Source organism: Aspergillus uvarum (assembly GCF_003184745.1).
Source record: "Aspergillus uvarum CBS 121591 unplaced genomic scaffold BO82scaffold_24, whole genome shotgun sequence".
NCBI classification, from domain to species: Eukaryota; Fungi; Ascomycota; class Eurotiomycetes; order Eurotiales; family Aspergillaceae; genus Aspergillus; species Aspergillus uvarum.
The window spans coordinates 308,540-326,996 of NW_020291321.1; the positions used below are offsets into that span (position 1 = coordinate 308,540).

An 18,457-nucleotide genomic window follows, 5' to 3' on the forward strand; every position below is an offset into this window, starting at 1 on the left:
ATAAAAGGAAAGGTTCTGGAGGGGAGGGGAGGGAAAGGAAGGAGGGGGAGATTTAGGAATTTGGAAGGAGGGAGGGAGGAGGTGAATTTCCGAGGGAGGGTACTACCTTAAAGTAAATCAGAAGGAGAAGAAGAAGCAGAAGTAGTAGTAGTATCAAAGACAGCAATCAACCTGCCCTGCTAAGGAAGATGCAGTCGGATTGATCCTTCAAGACAAGATGAACCGCAGGGAACTTAATTGTTAAAAGGTAACTCAGACAGACATCTCGGCTTGATCAAAGGTACCACATGCTATCAAGAATAGTTAGAATTTAGTGTAATTTGACCTAATTCCCTAATTCCTCAATTCCCTACAGAGATTACGCAGTACAGCAATAATAAATCGAGGGTTATTATTATTGTTGTAATTATCATTTTATTTTCTTTTTTCCCTCCTACTCGAGTACAGTACATCGGAGCAGTTAACAGCATGTGATAGCGGAGCCGGATTAAGTAAACGACCAACTGGTTTTAATCGTTCATGGAGGGGCATCCAGTGACTGGCTAACTGAAAATTGTCCACTTAGTCAAGTAGTACGGAAGGGGTGGTGCTCGTGCTAGCAAAATTTTTCGTCATAGGTTACCTTTCCACCATCAATCAATCACTCCTTCCAAGGTCTGGAACCCGGAACGATGCTTGATGGCAAAGGAAGTTTCGACCAAGGTTTAACCCCTCTTTTTGCTTTCATGTCTACTCCGGACAGGAAAGGCAAACCGTAATGCAGGTGAAGTCTCAGCACAGAAAACAAAAAGTAAAAAAGGGAGAAAGAGAGAGAGAGAAAAGAGCAAAGAGGGGAAAAAAAAAGAGAGGACGACGAGGTGGAGTCGACGCCATACCCAGCCCTCATGAAAGCCACCCGCATTTCTACTTGGAACTCGCAATGGGAGCCGCCGCCCTGATAAGAACTGTTACAGTTGCGTTGTCAATGTGGCAACCTTGTGGTTTCAGCAGGCTACTTCGATGAAGCACTTAGAGATCCATTGGGTGGTCTGCACAGTAAGATAACGTTGGCAACCGAAAGTCTCGCGTTCTCGACGGTGGTCGTGATGGAATTCATCGATGGGGTGATGATTTGATAGCATGTGATTGTGGGTCTTCCCATCTCGCGGCTTTTCTTGCCAACCACAGACTTACTTTCATCACCCCCATCCATCCATCTTCCCACAGTAGTACATCCTACACACCATGTTTCCCGGATTATGCTAAGCACCTCAATCTCATCTGCCTCATGAGATTTGAACCAGGACATCTGCACTTTTGTTCCCCATGTCTCTTGCATGTGCAGTCGACACCAGAACTTTCTTCCTAGGCAAACTGCCTGGATCCGGCCCCTCTTTAGCGCCTTTCCTTATCAGAAGAGGGCGGCTACTGTCACAAGCAGGGAAACCGACCGCCAACTGGATACATATCAAACCACATAGACACGATCCGCTAATGGTGGTGTATGGAGCACTTGACTTACTTGCCGACCGATATTGATCCATAATCTCTCCAATTTGCGGACAACCTTCTCCGCTGAATTACCCACATTGAGTTAAGTCACGTCAGTCAGTACAGTATTTCTCGCTGCGCCTGGACCCGAGGCTTGGATGGCGTTACCCAAGATTCCATCCGACTCCCTGCATGGTTGAGTGAAGGTCCTGCCCTTAGGACTGCACTCTCCTACAGTAGTTAGGTGCGCTTGGTGGTCTAGGCGTTATGGCGCCGAGCGTACTGGACTCCATGCCATGCATTAGATTCTCACCCGTCTCGAAAACGTCCAATTTAGTGCTTATTGGAGCTATGTCCCTCACTCCATCTCTCTTGTGTTGTCTTCGCGCCGCCTACCCGACGTTCTGGGCTACGATGGCGAAACTGTAGAGTTTGACCATCTCATCACTGACTTGCTGATAGGTCTAACCCGTCCAACCACCCAGTCTGGTTTGACATGTTCGCTCCGTGCTATTTTGGGCGTCAGAAAATACCCATTCTGCACCCCTCTATGCAGCTTTCACGGAACGCTCACGCTTTTCCCGCAAGCCCGGGAGGCGGATGTTGTAAGATCCTGCATCTTCTGGATTTACAAATACCGCAGGTAGTCCGCAGAAGTTCAGGTCCCGCCTATCCGAATTTGAGCATTGAGTTCGTGGGGGCACAGCGGGGAACAACCGACAACTCCAAATCCGCGATTCAATCTTTACAGGAATCTGTCACTGACCCTCGTACTTTCGTAAGGATCTAGACAAGAGATCCGAGAAAGCGGTAGCGATTGTACCTTAACATGGTTTCAAAGTCCACCCCAAAGCATCGCGTAGAGGGGGTGAGTATTACGTCTTTCTACTATTTCCAAGGCCATACCTACCCCCTTATGCGCAAAATCAACATTGATTGCCGGCTGTACATCTACTGCGCAGGCCGCATGTAAGACGAGCTAGACGCCCATTAAAATCGCCGATGGCCAACGGTAATGGCCTTTGGTCTCGGAAGAGCGTCATGGTCTGGGATTGGGGAGGGACGGGGTTTACACAAACAGTTACTGTGGTCGATCGTGGGGGTGAATCCGTGTTAGCAGCTCCGCTTTTACCCCAACATTGATCTCTACGAACTGGGATTGGATTCAGCCTGGAGATTGTCGATTGCCTGGACTCTCGAGGTGAGGGCGGGGCACGGGACGGCAAAGGGAAAAGCCGAGTACAGTCTAGGCCCGACGAGTCCCAAGCAACCTCAATCCGATTGAATTATTCGTGGCTGTACGGTGAAAACTTGTAATGCTGTCATGAGCAAGAAGCAGAAGGCAAGGATCGATTGGCATCAGAAAGGAACGGTAGAATCGAGTTAAGAGTCGGCACAAATCTGGTGACTTCGGGTCAATGTCGTCCGACGCGGTGTAATTGGGGGAGTTCTGTGATGGCAGCTGGATCGGGTCAATGGCCAAGGAACCAAAGGCGATACCATAGGCTGGAGAACAACTCGTAACAAAAAAAAAGAAATTGAATTTGTTCATATTTTCCATTTCATTTCGAGACGGACGCCAGATCTGAGTGGCTTCCCTCATGTAAATAAGAAAATGGGCCAAGTCCTGGACCTGTACATCGACGCGTTCCCATTCTTCCTCCAGCTATGGTATATTGCACGTTATCCCTAGCTCATGAACTGGACGTCTTCGATGCTTTTCTTTTTCCCTTTGCCTCATCTAAGACCTTGCGCGCTCAAACGACAAAACGCCCCAATTATCCCGTTTAGAAACCTGTAGAACCGTCAGCGATGCCACCACAAACAGCCACGAGCGTTGGTAGACAGGGCGTGCAACGTACGCAGAGGAGTGAAGAACCAACGGTTCTTGCCGCTGGTGTAGCGGTCCTCGAGGGCCTTCTTGACGTTCTTCTTGGCGTCCTCACGCTGGGAGACCTCCTTGAAGGTGTCGTTGGAGACGGCACCCTTGAGACCCTCGAGCTCGAGAGTGTAACGGGTGGGCATCAAGTGGTTGTAGTTGACGACCTTGATGAAGGGCTTGATGCGGCTGCGCTTCTCGACGGTCTTCTTACCCATGCGGCGGGTGACCTTGAGGGGGTAGCGCTCGATACCGGCGACGATGGCGTAAGGGAAGGGGTGCGCCTTGGAGCCAGTGTCGTTAGGCTGGACAATGACGACCTGTCAAATCGCAAAAAGAGACCCTCGTCAGCATATATCCAGTGACTCCCAGCCGACCAAATATTCCTCGTTCTCGATGTCGCAGTTGTCGCCCTCGTCCGATCGTTCGACCCTTTGCATCCATGCAGTCTTCCCACTGAATTCCCATCTCTTTCAATTCTCCGTTGTCGCAGACGAGAAATTTTCCACACCGGTTCCGTTGTCCTCCGTATATATGGGTATTCCAGCGCCAGAAAATCAAGTAGATTGTTGTCGTACCTTCTTACCGGCGTAACGGCCACGGGTGATGATGGCCACACGGCCCACTTTCATGACTATCGTAACATTCTGTCAGTTTTTCGATCGAAGACGCGATAACAAAATCGAGATGATGCGGCGATTCACTAACACTTCATTGTGAAGGTCCCGGTGAGCGGCAGGTCGATGGGGTGGTTGTCGAGATGCTTCGGTCGAGTGAGTGAGGTTCTCCGCGTTCGACGGTCTATTTTTTTTGAGTGAAGAGGGCTCAGGGCTTTGTGTGCCCGCACTCCATTGGCCACCTTACCGACTGATGGCTACTAGGCTGTTCTGGGTAAGCGCTCCCAGAGTAGCTTAGCGTCCGAGACAGTTGGTTGCCGGAGCCGGCCTCAGGCGGCAACTTTCGATCCTTCAATGCGATTGCGTCAGGCTGTCAGGCCGTCAGAGCAAACACAACAAACGTCACTCACCGCCTCCATTCTCGAATCCCCAGCCACCGCCAAAAGGCTTGGCCCATTGTTTACGGGACAACCAGCCAGGGCATCGGTTGCTATGAGGCTGTTCTTGATGTGTACGCCGCACATTGGACCGAACGGCGGTTGATGCCCCATGAGCTACCAACTACTCCCAGCCTTCAACTCCACTTCCATGGTCCAACTGCCCGCTATATTAACTGATCACCTCGGGAGTTTTATCCTTCCCCCCCCCCCAGTTTTGCCAATTTGGCTAGTTTTGCCAGTTTCGCCAGTTTCGCCAGTTTCGCATCGTGTCCGCGTTCGTCGCATTGCAGTTGTTGACGTTGTTGCTGTTGTTCCTTGCCGCCGTTGTTTCCCCAGTCCTCCCCGCCCTCGTGCCCTTTCATTGTAGCAAGCGCATTTGTCTTCAGTCCCCATTTTCCTATTTTCCTGTCGTTCCTGCTTTCGTGATACCTGCTTTTTTGTGCGCTTCCTATCCAGACACAATTGCCCATTTGCTCTTTCTTGCGCGATTTGACGACCTGCTATGCCTTCACGACCTTGACTTGCGGCGCATTTTTCATGATCATAGCCCCTTCTCGCACATTGCGGATATCCATCCATCGATCCACTTTCCGCTCAGACATCGACAGACACACACGCCACCTGCTCCACCCCTCTCAGGAACAAGTGAAATTGAAAGCTCATCATGCCCTCACACAGTCGTGAGAATTCTCATGACCGAGAACTGGTGCTGAGACATCAGTCCGTACCCATGTACGTGCCAACCCAGTGCCCTGAAGTGGGGGTCCCTGAAGATCCTCAAGTTTCATCTCATAAAGCGATGGATGACTGACCTTGGATTCGTGGAAACGAAGGTGGGACAGTTCGGATCCCGAACGGGCACCCCCTCCGCTACCCATGAACCCCAGTTCTACCAGCCCTGTGACCAGATCGAATGTCTCCCCAGGCATTCAAGCCGCAGCGGCCAACTTCGCAGAAAAGATCCGCGAAAATGCTCCTAGTCCATACACGACGAATCCCATGCCACCTAAATCACCAGAGAAGTCCCTCATCAAAGGCCAATTTCATAAGCGTATGCGATCATTTCAAAATAACACAGATGCTCGGTCCGAGTTCCTCAATTACCTGGAGAACAGGTCGCCAGAGCGGCCCCAACGGGCGTCAACCTTCGAGCCAGGATCCAAGTCACTGGAGAAGTCGGCTTTGAATAAGACTCCCAGCTCGCCCGATTCCAGAGAACCTGACCGAGACATGCCTAACCTTCTCATTTCCAACCGGTATCTCTCCAGACCGATCCTTGGAGAGAGTACTCCACCGTCAGCAACCATGCTAGCACTGCAGAACATGCAATTACCTCTGGAGAGTGATCCACCACAGAGGCTCATCGAGTCGGACCCATTTGTGGGGCCCAAGCGCCCTGATCCCTATTCCTTCGAGTCCTTGTCCACTCAGATTCACAGTCTCACGGATATCGCCAGCAATCTTCAGCGCGAGATGGCTCAGTTGAGCCGACGCAGTAAAGACAATGCCACCGATCTAGTGAGTCTCAAGGCCGCGACCAACGCCCGAGATGAAGACATACGAAAAAGCCTCCGTGATCTGTCATCTAGCTTGGCTTCGAAGTTCCTTGATTCTGAGGCTGCCACAAGGTGGGATTTCAGTTCTCTACTGGGTTCTGAGAATGGTATTAACAACAGGGAACCGGATAGTTCTCCAAACTCGAAAAAGAGCTACGCGGGACCGCGAATGTCTAGTCCTAATCCTTTCGCCGCAGCGATGGAACGCGAATTGTGCGGATCACCTACACCAATATCCGATGGGTCTGCAAGCATCGCATTGCTGGAGAAAGTCCTGCGAGAAATGGCAACGAAAGAGAACCAGGACAAACTTTTGGAAGTCGCAGAAGAGATCAAAGCTAGGCCCATACCGGAGGCATCCGGTAACCCGACGGATGGCGCTGTAACGACTATGCTGGAGGAGATTCTGAATCTCGTCAAGGACGATGCCCAAAGCAAGGCTTTGGTTCGCTCTCACGCCCGCGAGCTCGACGATGACGACCAGGCAAACATCCAAAACAGCCTGGCCCGTTCAAAATCCATGGGCGCAGAAGACATGAATGCCAATCCAGAGCGCGCTCTTGTTCCCGTGGAAGACCACCGCACGGAGGAGATGCTTGCTTTAATGAAGATCGTAAAGAACAGTGTCATTGAAGGGGGTGGCATGACAAACCAAGTGAAAGCCCTAGTACGAGAATTGCGTGGAGAGGTTCTAGGAATGGGTAGAAACTTAGCCCGCCAGATTGAAGAAGCCGAATCCTCTCGAGCTATTGAAGACAAACCTAGCGGCCTTCAGAAGGAGGAGGTTGCTGCGATCATTGAAGATGGCCTGCACGACCTCAGAGGACAGCTAGCATCGATCATCGAAGACAACAAGCTCCACGCCTCATCGCTCTCTGACTTCCGAGCTAACGTGAACGATGAACAAATCTACTCCATCGTCAAGCAAGCTCTGGACGAGCTAGACTTCTCGCAACTACGGCCCGAGCCTCAAGGGCCCGTATTGGAACGGGACGATATCCTCGAGACAGTGAGAGAAGCATGGGAATCGTACAAGCCCGAAATCGAACTGCAAAACTTTGGCTTGGAGCGAGACGAAATCCTTGAGTGCCTCTCAGAGGGCCTGAAGGATTACAAGCCGCAGCACGAAGAGGCCGTTACCTACGACCAGGTGCTCACAGCTGTTCAAGCTGGTATGCAGAGCTTCGAGCAACCGCCAAGCATCACGAAAGAGGAGATCGTACAAACGATTCATGATTGCCTTGCAAACTTTGAGCTTCCGGCTCCTCCAGCCCTCGGACCTGAGCACCTTGATGGGATTCGCGAAGAGATACTGCAGGCAGTTACCGAATCTGTTACGTCTCAGAGTGCCTTGACTAGAGAGTCTCTTGACTCAGGGCTCGGCCGCGATGAAATCTTAAGTGCCTTGTCAGAGGCCCTAGAGGCGCACTTCGCTTCAATCAAGGCTACAGAGCACCTCCAAATTACCAAAGAAGATGTGGCTGAGGTGTTTAATGAAGCATTTGCTGCCCAACAATCTGCCCTCAGCACTAGCGTTCAGCCGAGTATCTCACGCGACGAGATTCTCAGTGCCATTGCAGAAGGGATGGAAAGCCAGAATGCCGTCACTCGTGAAATAGAACTCAATCGAGACGACCTAATGGATGCTATCTCCGCTGGCTTACAAGAAGCGAACGCTGCAAACCAGAATTCTGGCGATCAGATGCTCGAACAACTTCAAGAGCACCTCGATGGCATGAAAGAGGAACTAAGCCACCACCTTTCAACGAACGAGAAAGACAGCGAGCAACTGCTAAATGCCATCAAAGATGGTATTGCTGTTGTGCGACAGGAGGTGGAAGGATACGCTGCAACTGCAGCGGAGTCGTCTGCGAAGCACGAGATCATGGACACAGTCAAAGAAGGCTTCCGACTGTTGCAGGCTGACATGGAGAAGACCATAACAGAAACTGCTCTGTCAAACAGTTCTCGCGGCAATCCCGATACTCCCGAGCTTCTTGATGCCATGGAGAAGGAGTTTGAACACCTCCGACAGACCATAAGCAATCTTCTTATTCGTAGCAACGTGTCCACCGAGAAGGATGAGATCCTAGATGCCATTCGTGACATTTCTGACCAGCAGAAGTCGTCGAGCAATGATGAAATCACCAAAATAATCAAGGAGCAGATTGAAGAGCTTCGTGACACCATGAATATGAGCCTTGTTCGCGCCGAACCGATCGAGACAGCAGAGCCCACCGAAAAGTATAGCGACAAAGAGGATATTATTGCTGCGCTGCGTGAGTGTCTCGACACTTTCCGCGAGGAGAATAATCAGCCCAAGGATGCGGGTGAAAATCTGCTTGCGGCCACTAGCGAAATTATTGATACAGTCAACAACGGTTTTGGTACAATCAAAGAAGATCTCGCAAAACTCTTGGAGAAGCCGGTGGAGTTTGATCATTCCGAGCTTCTAGACACTCTGAAGGAGGGCCTCAGCAGCCTCAAAGCGGACGTTGAGATGCTGCGCCAGTCTCATACGGAGAGTCATGTAGAGAATGACGAGCCAGAAACAACTCGCGGCGGGGAATTGATGCTAGCAAACGCCCCAAGCGAGCCCGCCAATCCCGCTATGAATAACGACTTTGAGGCATTGAAAACCTTGATTTCACAACTTCAGACTAAGGTTGAGGCTATTGAAGGTGCCCCTAGAAGCAGCGAGCTTCCTGAAGACATTGTCAAGAAGGAGCATCTGGATGAAGTCCTTCTTGGTCTGCACGAGCTTCAGAGCGCTGTAACAGGAATCGTTGCTCGTGACCAACCTGCGGACGAGATGACGGCCAAGAAGGAAGACACGGACGCTATAGAGACATTGCTCCGCAACACCAAGTCTCAGCTAGATGAGATGAAGTTTCCGGCCGCAGATGAGATTGCCAAGGCAGAGCAACTGCAAAGCTTGGAAGCGATCGTCGCAGAGACGAAAGAAGCCATTTCCGAGCTTTCCACGCGCATTGAATCAGAAGGCCCGACAAAAGCCGAGATTGGGACGCTTGAAACGCTCATGAAGGACATGTGGATTGCCCTTGATGAGCTGAAGGGCAAAGCAGAGCCCGAAGATGATAACGCCGAGAAATTGGTCAAGGCAGACTTGCAGACTGTTGAGGCCATGATCTTCGAGGTCAAGACCCAGGTGGAGGAACTCAAGCTGCCAGACGTCGAGACATTGCCGACCAAGACGGAAATCCAAGATCTAACCGCACTGGTCACAGAATTCCGCGAAAAGGTCGATGCCGATAATGAGATGACTGGGCAGGCTTTTGACGCACGGAAAGTGGAACATGCAGGTCTCGCAGAGAAGATTGAAGAGGCCAGGGCCGTCGTCGAGGGCCTCGGTGACGAGCTCAAGAGCAAGTTGGATGGCAGTGACCAAGGGCTTGCTGAGCTCAGGCAATTACTCGAAGGTCTTGCAGTGTCCGCAGAAAGCTTCACCACCGTTGAGAATGTGAACGAACTCACCGAGCTCATCAACCGGGAGTTTGAGCGCGCGCGGGGTGAGCAGGACGCAACCAAGCTGGAGAAAGAAGAGCGAGACGCTGCTGCCATGGTCAAGCAGGACGAGACTCGAGCAGCCATCATTGTCGAGCTGGGCTCGAAAATCGACGAGAAGCTCGGGGAGGTCATGGCGAAGTACGACGAGGTCCATGCCGCCATGGACACTGCTCTGGATTCTAAGTTCTCTGAGGCCGCAGATCGTGACAATGCACATCTTGAGGCAGTCACGAGCACAAAGGCTCTGGCAGAAGATATCAAGCTCGTGATCGGGTCCATGGGCAACAGCGTCACTGAAGCTTGCGAGCGCATGACTGTCGACGCCCAAACGTTCTTCGAGAAGGTCGACGAGTCTTACAACAAGATGGAGGAGATGCACAATCAAGTGAAGACGCAGCAGGAGCAAGCTCGATCAGACCTCGAGAAAGCTGCTGCTGCCACTGATCGCGTGGAAAGCCAACTGCATGAATTCCACCCACAAGTGCTTGAATCCATTCAGCAAATCCTCGCGATCGTCGGGCAGCACTACGACCATTCGCAAAAATCTGCGCAAGAGATCCGAATGGACCTTTCTACGATCCCTTCCACCATCACCCCGCTGCTCCCAGCCCTACCGCCGCCGGAGCCTGAGAAATACGACGACACTCCTGTCCAAGAGAAGCTCAACAATCTCCTTGAACACGCCAAGAATAATCAGGTTCAAGAAACACTGGGCACCTTGATGGAACGGGTTACCAATGACCAAGTCCATGAGAAGCTGGATCAGCTTCTGAGTCAAACTACAGATACCAATGGTCAGGTCTACGAAAAGCTAGAAGAGCTTCTAGATCATGCTACCAACGCCAATGCGCCGGTCCATGATAAGTTGGACACTCTGATCGACCATGCCAACAACACCGACCAATCCGTGAATCAGATGATGAAGCTTGACGAGATGCACAAGGATATCATGGAGACCTCTCAAAGAATGAACGAGATGTTCGCAGCCCAATCCGCCATGATCGCGGAGGACAATGAGCGACGGCGAAAGGAGGCTGAAGAGGCAGCGATCGCTCTTGAAAGACGGAATGCACAGCGGGAGCAAGTGGAAGCCGAGATTGAAACGCTCCGTGAGGAGAAGGACTCTCTCCTAAACATCATCCACAGCCTCAAGTCCGAGAAGGATAACCTTCTCAAACAGACCACGAAACTGAACAAGGAAGTCGCTGGTTTGGAGATGGCTCTCGAGCTTCGTCATGAGGAGATGCAGCTCATGGAGGACCGCGCGGACAGCCTGGAGAAGCGGATCTTGGAAGGTGTTCTGGACCATGCTCGCAGCGTCCTTCTCAGTCGGCCCAACAGTCTGAACATGAAAAAGGCGCGTGGATCACGAGCCCGAGGCCCCAATGTGGCAAGTACCGCCAGTACTGCTAAAGATGTCCGCAGCTTTCTCGGCAGCAGCGTTGGAATGGCGTTGAAGAAGCGCGGCCCGGCTGGATCGCGGGCCGGATCCGGGGCGCCTCCCACCAACAGCAAGGAAAGACGCATTCTCAGTCTCAGCAACGTGACTGGGAATCGAGGCGCTGGGGATCGACATGTCAGCGCGAGCAGTGGGTTAACGGGCCTCAAACGTAGCCATTCGGTCAAATCCAATTTCTCCCAACGAAAAGCCTCTTGGGGCGGCAAGAGCTCCGTCGCTAACAAGGAGAATGAAGTATTCCCAGAAGAGGATGAGAACCAGAGCGAGGACGAGAGCGATGCAGGGACCGAGCGAAGAACCAGCTACACAGGGACCTATGCGGACAGCATGGTATATGGACCCGGCAGCGTGGTCTCCGGCGCCGATCGACGGATAAGCGCCACTAGCTCAGTCGGCCCACGGTCCGTAGCGGACGATCACGATGAGGGGGAGAGTGAGGCATCGGGAGTTGAAGATGATGCTCAAACGACGAGGGCAGATGACCCCGAGGAGTCTGAGGTGGGAGAAGAGGAATTTGAGGATGAGGATGAGGAGTACGATCACCCGCTCAAGTTGGACGAGCAATCTTCGAAGTTGGTGGTTTATGGGCAGCACAGTGACAGCGGTATTGGACCCGAGGTCACAAGTGTTGCGGCATGAAGTCCCGTGGAATGACCTTTGTCTTTTCATTTTCTTTTGTACCCTGTTTGACCCCGAGGATTCACGTCGCGTGATGTTGATTCTTCATGAGCATATACTACCGCCACTATTACTCATTTACCCCCATTCCAGCGTTTGGTTGAGCTGCATGCTTTTGTTTGAAGAGACCCGAGCTTTTTTAGAGGAGATTGAAGGATGAGATGATGGTGATGATGCTGGAACGGTTTCCTTTGTACTCTGTACTTTGTACTTTGCTTTCTTTTGTGATGAAGTATGATACGTGATAGTCCCTCAGTTGATCCTGCTTTGAAGCACATTCAGTAAACAAATGGGTGAAAGAAAGGCATGAATCGCAGATCACATGCTTACTGTGTATGCGATCTGACTGCTGAGTCAGCCCCTCCTTCCCCCAACAGAACCAGAATCGGGCCCAAAACAACAGTATTTCATCTTGCATGCATTGACCGGAATTTGCTGCAATAACCATGTACGGTCCAGTCCAGTCCTGAGCATGACCCCTGATGCGAAAACTCTCCCGTGTCCACCACCACCATCCATCCTTTGGAGACTTAAATATGGCTCAAGCCTTCTTCCTTGCTTCTAGTTGAAGTCTAGTCTAGACCGACTAGTCCATTAACTGCTACTAATTTAGTCTCCGTCTCCACCTCCGTCTTCCTGCCTTCTTCCCCTCTCCATCTCTTGTCTTGACTCTCTCGGTCTCCTCTTCCTGTTCTTCTCTTTCACACTACTACACTACTACACTATTGACATAGCCCCTCCCTTGTCAAGCCCGGGGAGTGGTCAACAGCCGGAATGTTGGACCCATTTCCCCCGCCGCCAGAATGGCTGCGTGAAGCTGTTGGGCCCTGGGCTCTCTACCTGAACGTGCCCGCTGTGACCGAACATGCCCACGAGATCATCTTGTCCTTCACCGGCTACCTCTTCATTCACTACATCCTCTCCCCCTGTCTCTCTCCGTTGCTTTTCCCCCGCCATTACCCCAACCTGAGCCCGCGGACCAAGCTCAACTGGGATGTCCATGTCGTGTCTCTGGTGCAGAGCACCTTCATCAACGCCATGGCCCTATGGGCTATGTGGGTGGACGAAGAGCGATCCTCCATGAACGCCGCCGAGCGGGTCTACGGCTACACAGGAGTCTGTGGATTGGTCTCCGCCTGCGCTGCTGGGTACTTTGTCTATGATTTGATCGTCAGTGCCGTCTACATCAAGATGTTTGGTATCGGCATGCTGTTTCACGCCATTAGTGCCCTGTGGGTGTTCAGCTTCGGATTCGTACGTGCATTTTCTTTGTCCTCCTGAAAGCTTTGAACCTCTCCAGACTAATCGTTCACTTTCTGGCTGCAGAGACCCTTCGTAAACTACTACTCTTCGGTCTTCATCCTCTACGAACTCTCCAGCCCTTTCCTCAACATCCACTGGTTCCTGGACAAGGTCAACATGACCGGTAGCAAGCTCCAGTGGTACAACGGCATGCTGCTCCTCTTCACCTTCTTCAGCTGTCGCCTTGTCTGGGGTACCTGGCGATCCGTGGACGTCTACAAGGACATGTGGTACGCCCTGAAACAAACCTGGGATGCTACCGACGTGGCCACCGCGCTCAACCAGTCCGTCGATATCACGGCCCAGGTGTTCCGAACCCACGACGGCTCTCTCAGCGCTGGTCTGGATGGAGCCCGTGCTCAAGCCCAGCTTGAGCTCTCCAAGTATGCCAGATACACCGCCACCGGTACCCCAACCTGGTTGGTTGTGACCTACGTGATCTCGAACGTGGTCCTCAACTCTCTCAACTACTTCTGGTTCTCCAAGATGGTCGAGACCGTCCTCAAGCGATTCCGCGGACCCGCCGCTGGCGAGAAGGAGAAGGGTTCCAAGGGAGCAGTGACGGACTCCACCAAGGCCGAGAAGCTCAAGCACCTGAAGGAGGACATTGCTCAGAAGGTTGTCTTGGAAGCTGCTTCGAAGCTGGAGCAGGAGGAAGGCAGCCCTTTCTTGGAGGATGTGTCCGAGGAGAAGCTTGCTTCCGCCGTGGATATGGGTCTCGCAGAGGAATTGAGAAAGAGGAAGGCTCATGTGGCCGCCGCATAGAGTATTTCCCGCTCCGTCCTCCCCATTAGGGGCTTATATCACGTCCCATTTTCGACCTTAGGTGTGAGATCTCCAACTTGCCCTTATTCTACAACAAACGAGACGATACGAAGAGAACCCCTTGCCCCCCCCCCAAAATTAAACCCACTCTTAGAAAGGGAATCATTTACATTTTTAGTTTCATTCTCCCCCGGGCTCTTACAGTTCCAAATCATCGCGTTTTTGACTCTGTTCGCGGTCGCATTGCTTGCTTATTAATCCCATGCTCTTGATGTCTTTCCCACTCGAATGATTGAGCGAAGTGTCCTGTTCCCTGTATTAGATTTCTTTGTCCCATGCTGTGATCCGAGTTCATGCAGAACGGGATGGTACGGTGTTATGAGGTCTGTCTTTCCGATTGCTTTTTTACCCCACGGGCTTAGAAGATTCATGCCGTATTACGTGACTCAAACGCAGAGGTTATATCTTCATCATTGTCTTCGCATCCCAATTGGTGCAAGTCTTTACATCCCTAAGATAAAGCACTAGAGCACCGTATCCACGTGTTACCGCACACTTTATTCAGAGGTTCCTCTACGGACTGTGAACGGTTGCTTGAAGTAGGTGTTACACATAGCGAAAAAAACAACCCGGGAGAAACAAAACATGGAAGACGTGTTTTCCGTTGACATTAGATAAACGGCCAAAGGAAAAGTAATAGAAAAAAAGTAACCGACTTTAAAGCATCCCAGATGAGAAAAGTCCAAACACCACGTAAGCGCCACTCCTCCGCTCCCTTCCCCTTTAAATCAGACAGTTAGATAAGATCAGAGAAGCTTTGATTCTTGGCCGGATGTGGGTCCGCAAGTAGAGATGGGAAAGATGGACGATGTCATAGACAGGAACCCTATTCGATAGATGGGTTGGGTGGTTAGCTGATCGTGTAAGAAGACACAAGATCGTCTGAGGGAAAGGCAAAAGAGACCAATTCAAGAAATCAGGAATGTACGTGAGTAAAGAATCGTGTTTTGACAGCATGCACAACTTTTTTGTGTGTCTGAGTGAGCTGGGTAAACGAGGTATTCATCATAGAAAAGGTGGGTGTGGCCTTGGGAAGCAAAAAGAGGATGAGTAAATCATACATACCAATCTTTCTCCATTTGAAAAGGAAATTTACACAAATCCCCATAGAGGGTAGGAATAAAAGGGCGTTTAGAGAGCCCTCCCCATGGCCGCCTCGGGTCTGGCAAGCATGTAGCGCACCGCTTCCCTCGCGACCGGGGTGTCCCACGCCCCATCGGTGCCGCCTCGCCGGAACTCCGGCCCGCTGGCGTCCTCGCCGCCGCCTCTCGTGGCCTCGCCGAGGATGGTCTCGAGGTCCCTCCGCTGGCTGTTAACCCAGCGGCGGAGGAAGGTGGCAGGGTCTTTGCTCAGGGCCGTGAAGAAGGAGTGGCGGGCGCGCGAGTGCGTCAAGGCCTGCACGATGAGCGCGACCTGGTCGTCCAGCGTGGAGATGTGGCGCATGGCGGCGGTGTACTGCGGGTTCTGGGTGAGGGCGAGCATCTTGGACCGCAGGGGGTCCTCCAGGGCGACTTGGATGTCGTAGACGGTGGGGGTGGGGTCGTTGTGGTAGTCGGCGTCGACGCGGATGGTGTAGGGGAGTTTGATGGGGTCGATCGGGCTCGTGTGCGGGCCAATGCTTTCGGGAATCTGGGGGAAGAACATCTGGTCCCGACCGAAGATCTGGATGGGAAGGATGGTTTAGTATAGGAAGCTGATGGCTTGGGGAAGAGGTAGGGTCGTGCTGGGCCTGAACATGAAAGGAGAGAGGCAACATACCGATCGTAGACGGTGGTCACAGCGTACCAGCCGCTTCTCTTCATCCTCCTGTAGTCCCATGGCGCGGATGTAATCCCATATGCCGAGAACAATCCCACTGCGAGTCTCTTCCTCCACGTCCAGAACCTCCGCCAGCTCCTTGCTCAGCTTGTATCGCTCTGGCGTCTCGTCACGCACCATACTGACTGTGACGTTGAGGTTCTCCTGCGACGCGCGGGAGAACTGAATGGAATCGAAGTCTGCGGTGGGAGGAAGCGTAACGGCATTGGGGGGTAATTGCGGCTTGTTCCAGGTGATAGGCTTGACATCCTCCGGGTTGGTGGTGGCCGGTCTGTCGAAATCGATCGTGATGGATTTGAAGAAATGCGAGAAGCGTTGCTGAGACCGCTTATTTGACGATGCGGGCTTCGTCTTGGTCTTCGGAGCCCCAGGGCCATCCTGCTCCATCGCGTCGCCGTTCGCATCGGCGGAATCGTCTGCACTAGCCTGCTCCTCGTCGCTATCCTCCGGAGCCGTCGGGTCGCTATCGTCATCCAGCAGACGCCCCTCGATGCGTACCTTATACCGTCCGGATCCGGGATTGCTGGCACCGTTCTGTCCCGAGGCGTTCTGCCACGGTTGGTTCTCGACCGTGTTGGATATCCAAATGCGCATGGTGCGGTACTTCTTCACGGTCTTGCTGATGGAATCTTGGATGTCGAGTCTCTTGCGCACGATGGCCGCGTCCAGCCGTTTCTCGAGGTCGCGAAGGCTTTTGTATTGCTGAGCACCTTCGCCAATGACTACTTCTTCGATTCCCTCCGGAATGCTCTTGTCCGTGGGCTTGCGACTGCGGCGGAGCGCGGCCTCGCTGGCTGCGTTGGCCGCCATCATATTGCGATGTTGTTGAGGAAGGAGCTGAGGGGGAACGCCGTGTTGACCCATCGGAGCAGCAGGCATTGGTACTAAATAGAGTTAGAATGCATGCCTTATTGGAAGCATTGAGGCAGATTGGGGCTAGAAGGTCAGAAAAGACATGGTAGGACGAACCTTGTGCTTGAGGGCCGCGACGAGGCGTGGCAGGAGATCGTTGGGCGGCCTGCGGTGGGAACCCACGCCCATAGTTGGGAGGGATCGGAGCGTTCATAGCTGGTGGCATCTGCGCTAACAAGTCTACAAGGGAAAGGCTGGAATGAAGCCTAATGAGGGGAGGGAAATTGCTGACGCGAAAGCCCTGCGATGATGGAAGGTGAAGGCGCGCGGACGAGATGAAGTGGATGTTCTGTTCTGGGCGGATAGACAGAGGAAGTTGGAGATTTGGAGAGTCAGTCGCGATTCTTTCGCCGCGGTCACGCTTTACCCCTTTCGGACGCTTCCCTGCAACAGCCATCACCACCTCAACTACTCACTCAACTACAAACAACCTACACGACGAATAATAACTGCCTTGTCATCAGGCATTTGTAGTACTATATCATTGCTCGAACATAAGTCAGTAAGCCTCTACCTGAATCTACTCCAGCAGCGATGCTTGATTAGTGTACAGCTCCTCCACCACATTGCTCAGCTTGGCAATGGTCTCTAGAGCAGCATCATATGCCTGATCACGCTCCGTCTCGTCGAAGACAATCAGACATCCGGCTCCTTGATCTAACACTCCGATGATAACCTTGTCCAAGATCATCTGTGAAAGCTTCCTCTCCACCTGCTGCGTGTCCAGTCCTACCATCTTGGCAATGTGGTCGAGCTCAACTCGGCTGAAGGGTTCGATGACCTTGATGAGATTCTGTTCCAGCATGGCATCGTACAATCTGCGAAGGTGGTTGCGGATGAACGCATCACTACCCAACTCAAATCTGTAGTCCGACAAAGCCTTCTCGTACTGCTCGAGGGACCGGTCCGCGTGAGCACGTGCCACAGCCTTCATGGCCTCCAATCGCGGGCTAGCATACTTCTGAGCCTGCTTGGATCCCAGCAGGTTCGTGACATCATCCACCAGGTTCAACATGATCTTGCACAGCAACATGTATTGAAGAGCAGCCGTTGCCTTCTCGCCCTCGTCGAGAGAGCTGTAACCCTCCAGCGCCTCGATGAAGTACGAGAACGATGTGTTGAAGTCCTTATCCTCTGCATGGAGCATACCGCTCTGCATGTCCAGGCCGGCTTGCAGGTTGGGAGGAGTGTAGACAGAGGCGGCAGATGTACGGGCAGCCGTCAAGGCAGCACGTGCCTTGGCCTGGTTGCCCAATGCATGATAGACGCGCGACTCCAGCAACTGTACTTCGACCAGCATAAGCTTGTCGTCCAAGCGCTTCAGCTCGCGGAGGAGAGAGTTAATGAGAGTGAGAGCATCGTAGTAGGTCTGTTTCTGCATGTAAATGGCCACCAGCCGGGTTTCAAGGTTCTGGCGAAGGAATGATCTCCGCTCTGCGACGGCCCAGTCGATACAGGACTTGATGACGGCAACTTGAATATCGAGGGTGTTCGGGATCTCGCTGAACAGGTCCAGCAGCTGGCGGACTATTAAGATGAACAACATTTGTCAGCTCTTTGTGTAAGCATATTCAATCCGAAGATTTTATCTTACCCAGCTTGGCTGTCTTTGCCTTGGCGAATGAAGAGAAGGAATCACGGCTTGTCTTGATCAGTTCGGCAATCTCCTGCGGCTTCTTTTGGTCCCGGTAGACCTCTCCCAGCGAGACCAGTGCATTTTCATAATCCCGCGACGAGGCCTCGGTCGAACCGGGACCTTTGGTGAGAATCTCCTTGAGGGTGCTCTCAGCTTTGGCAGGGTCGTTCTTCGCAAGATTCCGGGCTTCCTCTATCCGCCCAGCAGTTGTCGAAGAGGGCGCCATGGCTGGAGACGGTGCTGTGATAGGCGGAAAAGGCGAAGGTCGGGTATAGTAGTGACAAGATAGAGCCAATGAGCAGGGATCTATCAGCGCAATGTTTGAGGAGGCTAAGAA

At 52.4% G+C, this 18,457-nt stretch overlaps 5 protein-coding genes across 5 annotated transcripts; 3 read left to right on the forward strand and 2 right to left on the reverse strand.

Moving 5' to 3' along the window:
- Nucleotides 1-1,222: 1,222 nt before the first annotated feature.
- BO82DRAFT_354034 (uncharacterized protein) lies at nucleotides 1,223-1,662 on the forward strand. Its single transcript, XM_025635113.1, has one exon. The coding sequence runs from the start codon at nucleotides 1,306-1,308 to the stop codon at nucleotides 1,516-1,518; it is 213 nt and encodes a 70-aa protein (XP_025492369.1). The 5' UTR covers nucleotides 1,223-1,305; the 3' UTR covers nucleotides 1,519-1,662.
- Nucleotides 1,663-3,120: 1,458 nt separating this feature from the next.
- BO82DRAFT_354036 (60S ribosomal protein eL27) lies at nucleotides 3,121-4,065 on the reverse strand. The gene is made up of 2 exons (XM_025635114.1): nucleotides 3,333-4,065; nucleotides 3,121-3,265 (listed from the first exon to the last, which is right to left on the reverse strand). The coding sequence occupies exons 1-2, from the start codon at nucleotides 3,565-3,567 to the stop codon at nucleotides 3,258-3,260; spliced, it is 243 nt and encodes an 80-aa protein (XP_025492370.1). The 5' UTR covers nucleotides 3,568-4,065; the 3' UTR covers nucleotides 3,121-3,257.
- Nucleotides 4,066-4,617: 552 nt separating this feature from the next.
- Nucleotides 4,618-11,588, forward strand: BO82DRAFT_334667 (uncharacterized protein; the record flags this gene model as incomplete). Its single annotated transcript, XM_025633268.1, has 3 exons — nucleotides 4,618-5,138; nucleotides 5,240-11,447; nucleotides 11,502-11,588. The coding sequence occupies exons 1-3, from the start codon at nucleotides 5,071-5,073 to the stop codon at nucleotides 11,586-11,588; spliced, it is 6,363 nt and encodes a 2,120-aa protein (XP_025492371.1). The 5' UTR covers nucleotides 4,618-5,070.
- Nucleotides 11,589-12,401: 813 nt separating this feature from the next.
- On the forward strand, nucleotides 12,402-13,694 carry BO82DRAFT_282419 (TLC domain-containing protein; the record flags this gene model as incomplete). Its single annotated transcript, XM_025631369.1, has 3 exons — nucleotides 12,402-12,881; nucleotides 12,954-13,217; nucleotides 13,314-13,694. The coding sequence occupies 3 exons, from the start codon at nucleotides 12,402-12,404 to the stop codon at nucleotides 13,692-13,694; spliced, it is 1,125 nt and encodes a 374-aa protein (XP_025492372.1).
- A 1,191-nt stretch (nucleotides 13,695-14,885) lies between these two features.
- BO82DRAFT_282542 (SWI-SNF complex subunit) lies at nucleotides 14,886-18,346 on the reverse strand (the record flags this gene model as incomplete). The annotated part of the gene is made up of 5 exons (XM_025631374.1): nucleotides 14,886-15,416; nucleotides 15,513-16,456; nucleotides 16,542-16,711; nucleotides 17,009-18,011; nucleotides 18,079-18,346. 5 exons carry the CDS (start codon nucleotides 18,344-18,346, stop codon nucleotides 14,886-14,888), a joined length of 2,916 nt encoding a protein of 971 aa, XP_025492373.1.
- Between the last annotated feature and the right edge of the window lie 111 nt (nucleotides 18,347-18,457).

Excerpts from the sequence above, each read along its gene's own strand:
- BO82DRAFT_354034 (XM_025635113.1), top strand. The coding sequence starts at position 1,306 with ATGTCTCTTGCATGTGCAGTCGACACCAGAACTTTCTTCCTAGGCAAA.
- BO82DRAFT_354036 (XM_025635114.1), bottom strand. The coding sequence starts at position 3,567 with ATGGGTAAGAAGACCGTCGAGAAGCGCAGCCGCATCAAGCCCTTCATC.